The sequence below is a fragment of the Cynoglossus semilaevis genome, chromosome 6 (assembly GCF_000523025.1).
Source record: "Cynoglossus semilaevis isolate Cse_v1.0 chromosome 6, Cse_v1.0, whole genome shotgun sequence".
NCBI classification, from domain to species: domain Eukaryota; kingdom Metazoa; phylum Chordata; class Actinopteri; order Pleuronectiformes; family Cynoglossidae; genus Cynoglossus; species Cynoglossus semilaevis.
In genome coordinates, this window is record NC_024312.1 from 15,421,861 (window position 1) to 15,428,796 (window position 6,936).

The 6,936-nt window shown below is 37.1% G+C and overlaps 1 protein-coding gene across 4 annotated transcripts in view; it reads right to left on the reverse strand.

The window, feature by feature from the left end:
* Nucleotides 1–6: 6 nt before the first annotated feature.
* LOC103380396 (protein tyrosine phosphatase receptor type J) overlaps nucleotides 7–6,936 on the reverse strand; it is a 19,542-nt gene continuing 12,612 nt past the window's right edge. For all 4 annotated transcript variants that reach the window (XM_025056253.1, XM_025056252.1, XM_025056255.1 and 1 more), the window contains 18 exons: nucleotides 6,290–6,547; nucleotides 5,655–5,924; nucleotides 5,313–5,576; nucleotides 4,790–5,056; nucleotides 4,516–4,665; nucleotides 3,758–3,959; nucleotides 3,206–3,318; nucleotides 3,026–3,113; nucleotides 2,897–2,941; nucleotides 2,799–2,807; nucleotides 2,632–2,719; nucleotides 2,246–2,336; nucleotides 1,521–1,597; nucleotides 1,236–1,370; nucleotides 1,037–1,153; nucleotides 754–914; nucleotides 522–657; nucleotides 7–381 (listed from right to left, as the gene is read on the reverse strand). In XM_025056253.1, coding sequence (XP_024912021.1) covers nucleotides 229–381; nucleotides 522–657; nucleotides 754–914; nucleotides 1,037–1,153; nucleotides 1,236–1,370; nucleotides 1,521–1,597; nucleotides 2,246–2,336; nucleotides 2,632–2,719; nucleotides 2,799–2,807; nucleotides 2,897–2,941; nucleotides 3,026–3,113; nucleotides 3,206–3,318; nucleotides 3,758–3,959; nucleotides 4,516–4,665; nucleotides 4,790–5,056; nucleotides 5,313–5,576; nucleotides 5,655–5,924; nucleotides 6,290–6,547 — 2,624 coding nt within the window. In that variant the 3' untranslated portion in view covers nucleotides 7–228. The remainder of the gene's footprint in view (nucleotides 382–521; nucleotides 658–753; nucleotides 915–1,036; nucleotides 1,154–1,235; nucleotides 1,371–1,520; nucleotides 1,598–2,245; nucleotides 2,337–2,631; nucleotides 2,720–2,798; nucleotides 2,808–2,896; nucleotides 2,942–3,025; nucleotides 3,114–3,205; nucleotides 3,319–3,757; nucleotides 3,960–4,515; nucleotides 4,666–4,789; nucleotides 5,057–5,312; nucleotides 5,577–5,654; nucleotides 5,925–6,289; nucleotides 6,548–6,936) is intronic.

Genomic DNA, 6,936 nt, shown 5'->3' on the forward strand with positions numbered 1-6,936 from the left:
AAAGTATTTGTTTTGATCAATGACAACATCCATATTTTGTATCTTCTGTGGGATCATCACAAATATACACAAGAAAGTACTCTACAAATGTACAAAGTAAATAACAGATAAAGATATATATATAAATAAATAGTGCAGGAATTTTAAAAAAGTATTCCCCTTTCTTATAGTTGTCTGCTCAGTTCAGTACAGTTCAGAGGCAGTGGAAGACCTGTGCAGTTTCTGTGCCTAGTCAGAGAAGTAACCATTCTTGTAATAACCTCTTCCAGGTCCTACATTCTCATAAATGGCATGTGTGTTTTGGTAAATCAGATCCACGTTGGTGCCTGTTCTTGCCTTGATTATGTCCATGGCACACTGGTGTAGGAACACGTACTGATCCTATAAGCAAACAAAATATAGAGTGTGGCTGAGATACAGTATACTTGTGAATTCACTATGTAGGTCAAAGTACGAGTAAAAGTACTTCATTTTAGTACTACATTTTGTAACAATACACACAAGGTGTCTCTGTGTCTTACCTCAGTCTGCACCATTAGGGGACGGTGCATCCGCAACTCATGGACGATGCCAAATATGTCAACACTATTTTTCCTTTCAATTTGGAAGATGAGTGTGTCAAGGGCCATCAAGGTACCTGTGCGCCCAACACCAGCACTGGGCACAGACAAAAAAAACATAACAGTCATGAATATTGTTTTACCTCAGTGAAACTGATTAACAGGATCTAAAGTTAAGGTGTTTTTGTCAGACCTGCAGTGGATCACGGTGGGCGAGTGCTGAGAATACTGGTCCATATGTTCTCTGACAAGGTGCCTAAAATCGATAAGAACCTCAGTGGTCTCTGGTACTCCATGGTCTGGCCAGGCAGTGAAGTGAAACTGGCGCACCACTCGTGTCTCAGCAGTCTTCAGCTGGACAAAAAGCCAAACACAAGTGAATTTATTAACTTAATAAAGAAGGCTGTCTATCTATCAGTCTGTCTGTAGTTTCAATTCAATTCGTGTGGGTGTTCTAGTTACGCTACAGTACTTACGTTTTTTATTTCAAAGTCTCTTAAGGTCCAGTCTTCAAGTGGTATTTCAGAGATTAACGTCACAGTAATGTTGTCATAGTCCATCTGGCCAGGACCCCAGTACTGCTCACATTTTACCTTTGAGAAGAGAACAGTTTTTGCACAGCTAATCGTTTGCCTTTCCATTGCTGATAGATGTGGTGTTTGGGTTTGAACTTACTCGTCCCTGTTCATTACAGCGTGTCAGCATGACAAGTGTCAGTACATTTTTCTCCCAAATCATCCTCCAAAAATCACAAACTGTTGCTGGGAGAGGACCTTGGGCTGCAATAAACTCTTTCCTGGAGTTGTAACCCTGTCAAATAAAACACCAGCCCAGCCATAAACAACAAATGTCAACTTCATCAGACGTGTCTAGATTTTCTGACATATATAATGGTGGAATTGTTTAAAGTAGTATGTCATTGAGCACTATGTCTACTGTACTGAAAGAGTGAATACGCACCGGCATGTAGTTGGCATTAATGTAGTCATCAAATTGACGTCCACGGATAATAGAGAGTTTTACCCTAGAGCAGTCATCTAGAGGTCCAGAAAATAATGTAATTAAGAAAGGTCATAGGAGGCAGTGTGAGAAATAGAACAATGGCCAATACATTTATTTACACATGAGAGATCATCAGGTGTGCTGTGTAAAAATAAATCACTAACTTAGTTGGTCTGAATACTATTAGGTACTTATTTACTGCAAATAATTTGTCTCTATTCGTCTGTGCGACAGTGACAGGCAGAACTGAATACTCTTCCACTAGGTGTCAGCAGATAGTTATAAAACTAACAAATAGAGACTCAGGAATTTTGAAGAGGTCATATGTCTTTTTCATATACTGCAACTATATCAGCACAGGTTTCACACTAGTATGTAAATTGTAGATTATATTTTCTGAACTTGTCAGTGTTTTCTAAGGATCAGCTACACTAGCAAGTTACTAACCCTCCCATCTCGCTTATGTTTTTTTTCTGGCCCTGAATTACCTAACAACATTCTTTAAAAATGTTCACACATTAACGCCATCACACCTGCAAAGAAACGACAAAATGTAGAAAGCAGATGCTACTGTACAGAATTTTCCATGCTGAAGAAAACAGCAGAATATACTTCCTGTCACTCCTGTCGAGGGTGTCTTATACCAAATACAAATACGCAGGTGAAGAGAGTTGTAAACTCACATGGAAGCACATTGTTGTAGCGGTTCTTAGGCTTGTTCTCCAACATCAGAGCGCTTGCCTTTGACTGGCCTACACCAACAGCCTTCAGGTCCTTTACATCAAAAAAAGACTGCATGAGTATTTGGCTCAATTTGGACTAAAACGCTGAAAAAGCATCATCAAAATGTGCAAAATGACACAGATTTTAGTCCCAACTATACTGGACTGAACTTACCCTTTAAAAACATACTTTTTTGTTTTGAAAACTCTCTCTTTTTTAATTTAATATCTTACATTCTTTGCAGGATCACTGTACAATAGCATTCTAATCCTGAAGTGGCACAAAATGATTTTCTAGGATAAATGTAATTATAATATTTTTGGTATTACAAAGTTTAAAGTTTCACCTCAAATTCTTCAGCAAAGCCACAGTTGGAGTCTGCTTTCTGCTTCCTGAAGTACGCCTTATAGTCCTCAATGCTTACAGCCACGCTTCTGCTCAACGCCAGAAAATATTTTTTTTTAATATCAATATGATGGTATAGTACAGTAAATGCTGTGTATTTATACTTACGCTTTGAACCTGAAAAGTAGGAACAAAAGCAATATAAGTAAGTGGTAGAAATGTTAAAATTCCACTGTATATTTAAAATACTAAAATAAAAACCATACCTTGTGGATTCAAGCTGGATGTCTGTTGTTTTTTTGTGGGACAATCTACAGTAGAAAACAATATGTGATGTGAGCACAGTCCTATAGATAGTTCAATATATATTTCTATTACTAAAACCAATACCCAACCTTTTCCAGTAGATAATGAAGCTGATGAGGATTAGGAACAAAAAAGCAAATATTCCCAGTGTTGCTCCTACAGCCATGCCAATGACAGCTAATTTCACATGGAAAAACAGGGGGAAAGACAATTTACTTTCCAAAGTCAGTGTTTGATAGTGATTAAGAAACGGTTATTTAAGTACTTACCTGGGCTTTGTGGGAGGTTAATAGTAAAAACAGTTGTTACTGAGACTATGGATTCTTGTATATTCACCAGGCCATCATCAAGAATCAGAGAAGTGAATAACCCCAAGGCATATCTGAGGAAAATATTTAAACAAAGAAAATTCTCATTCTCATATCATACTCTTTGGCTCTATGGAAAAAATGAAGATCTTTTATGGTGTTATTATAGATGATACACTATATAAAACCTAATAGTTGTAGAATCAGAAGGGGAATATCTTTATATGTCCAACAATGAAGTATTAATGTCATATCAGCAAAGCAGGAAAATTAACTGAAGCAGATGAAAGGGTAATATGGTTTATTTGCATTAAATCCCTCAAATCCCTTCAATAATATATTACTGTTATTGTAGTAACATACAAATGTAATATATATGTATATATATATTACATTTTTTCCATATTATTATTCTTATTAACACATTAGTGTAAACAGAACAATTTTGCAGCATCCTTTGGACTTACAGTATCAGTGTGGGACATGTATCAATGGTGCCATTGTGTTTCTTACTGGTATTCTTTGTTGGCAATCAAGGCTCCATTAGTGTAACCCTCCCATGTGGAGCCACTTCCCACTACTATGCTCAGATAGTTTGCATCACTGCGCAGCTGGGGGTTTATCTTAATGACTGTTGTCAGGTAAACTGGTGTCTTTCCTGTGCGCCACTGATTATACGTTTGCCCCAAGTATTTCTTTAAGTCAGATGTATAATCTGTAATGAAAAATTGAGTTTGAAATAGGAAATTAGGTTTAAAAGCAGTATTATACAGTAGAAATGCCACTTGACAATAACGTACCAGACAGTTTGCACCTGTGAGCTACTTACAGTAGATACCAAAGTGAGTATGGTTACTGGCAATATCCACTTACTCTATGTGCTTTATTTAAAAACTTAAATTTACATTAATTTTCTATTCATTGTCTAACTGTAATTATTACTGTTTTATTGTACAATAATTCAATTCTCCAACCAGCCCATAACAATTACACTCTGTAGTTAGTTCACCATGGAGCTTTCCATTTGTAACCTCAAATGCCAAATGTGATAACTGTGTAGATCATTCCAGCAAACATGAAAATGCAAACATGATGTGAAACAGGCATTCAAGTCATTACGTGTAAAATTTCTTCAAGCTCTTATAATCTGAGTCCAGTCTTGCATCCCTTATTTTTGTCCAGTCGAGTCACAAGTTTTAGAACAGTGACTCAAGTAACTCAAGGCACGTTTCCTACCAAACATTTATGTTATTAGTAAGAAAAAAACTAACCAGGAGACTTGTCTATCATGAGCACACCAACATGTGTGACTCTGCCATTGCTGTCATTCAGCAACGCCCTTTGGATCTGAATGGTGAATTTGTCGTGTGCCTTTTCACTCACCTCCTGCATTGTCGTAATTGCAGGGGGAATGGGTGGCTCTTAAAAAAAAGAATACAAAAATAAATAAATAAATAGTCAAATAAATACAGCAGAGCAAAACACTGCACTGAGTTGTGTTGTAAAACATTTTGAATTTTATGTAACTCATGATGCTTGTCCTACCTGTGATGCCTGTCCTGCATTTTTTATACAAAGGGATGCTGGGCTTTCCACAGCTCAGAGTCACTACTTTCAGTACATATTTAGTATTGTGACGTAGGCTGGGCAAGGTTTGATTTGATGTTGAGTTTAGAACATCTATGGAACTGTTGTTGTCAACAGTGATACGCAGGCCAGTGTGCTGACCGTTGGGTTTTGCCCAGGACAGGACAATTTCAGCCTTTGTTGTGTTTGGACCCACACATGTCAGGTTTTTCACAGGGCTTGCATCTGCAACATAAAAAGAGAAATGCTGTATTTCACAAAATTAAATCTAAAGTGTAAACAAGCCTGAACATAAAATAAGTTTGCTTTAATATTAGGGTTTTAGGTTGTCGTGTCGTTCTAATACATCAGATTCACAATTATATGTCACAAGGGACACACTAATAATTATATATATGTATATATATACATGCAATTGAAAGTTATTGTTAAATTTAGAACTACCTCTTAGCATTAAGAAAAATATAAAAACACAGCATACTTGTGCAGCTGGAATTCCATGTAGTCAGACCACGTATTCCTCCATCAGTCTCTGGAGTGACAGTGAAGTTATATTGTGTGCCAGAATCCAGGTCAGGAATAGTATACTCAGTTTTGTTTGTTGTGACATTCTTGTGGTCATATTTTCTTCCCCAGGTTATCCTGTAATGAAATGGTCCCTCATAATCTGCAGGTTTTATCCATAAAAGTGTGATGTTGTCTTCTTGTGTCGTTTGGGCCAGGACAGACTCCACACCTAGTTTTTCTGATTGTGAAAAGAGGTGTTATCACCACCCAGATAGTAAGATCACATAGAGAAGTGTGTTCATTTTGAAATGCTTACTTGTTGTAACCATGTTGATGTAAACTGCCTCACTCTCAAAACTCATCTCACCCACAGTAGCAACAGAGAAGTTGTATGAAGATCCAAAAATCAGGGATTTGAACGTGTGACTGGTGTTGGTTGTCACAATGTGTTCATCTTCTTTTGATGATATTGTGGTTAATTTGTAGAGTAAAAATGCATTGTCCATTAGAAAAGGCTCTTGCCACATAATTTCAATGGAGCTGGTGGTCGTTGTTAAAACTTCTATAGGCCCAGGAGGGTTTGGAACTGTGCAAAAGGAAATGATTCAGTGAAAGTCACCAATAACCATTGTAAATAAAGACAGAGCAGCGCTAGAGCAATGTCGTAGCTTAGCTCATCTGCTGTACTTGCAGAAATGCTAAATCCTTCCCAGTTTTTTCATACAGACACTTGGAAGCTAGATTAAGTCTACAATTGTTTGCTCTTTGCATATTAAATCCATTGTAAACTGTTTGACATGTTCATTTATTGTACAGTTTGTGAAGTTGAATAAAAGTTAGTTGCAGAGACAAATGAAATCTATAGAGCTGTTCCTACAAGTTTAGAATAAACACATCTTTCAAGTCTGCAATTGATGTCTGAAAAAATTGTTATGCGTGTACCATACTCACAGGTTGCATTGGTGATTAATTCAGATGATGCATTTAAAGGCCCTGCTAATGTTAATACTCTTGCAGTGTAAGGAGTTCCTGCACTCAGATCTTCAAACATGTGGAAGGTGTTGCTTGAGTTCAGTAACACTTGGCGAAAAGTGTTGTTTAGAGTAACACAAAACATATCCACATTTCCATCGGGTATGTTCCATGACACCAGGAGTGAACTGTTGGAGCCCTGGCTGCTGACACTGCTGACTTGTACTGACCCAGGTACTGTTTATTAAAAAAAAGTGATAAAAGTTTGAGGTAATTAATCACTTTGACCACTATTCTTAATAGAATAACTGTTATAGAATTGACTTGCAGGTTAGTGACAGTGTCGGGCTCTGTGGGCAAGTGAAGGGAGGATTAACATAAAGATGAAGAGCAGAAATAATGAAACGAGCCAAAACAAAAGTAGTACGACTTCATCACTTGTCTTCATCACCATTAATAAAAAACAAGTACTGGTCTTCCTGTAAAGTTTTTCTAAGATGGAATTGCTTAACTCAGAGGGCAGAGGTCACACCATCATCATCGTGGAGGATCAGAGAACAAATTGGTAAGAATGTTTTGATGACTAATATTGATTTGATTAAACATCACAAAGAGAAATTCTCTAT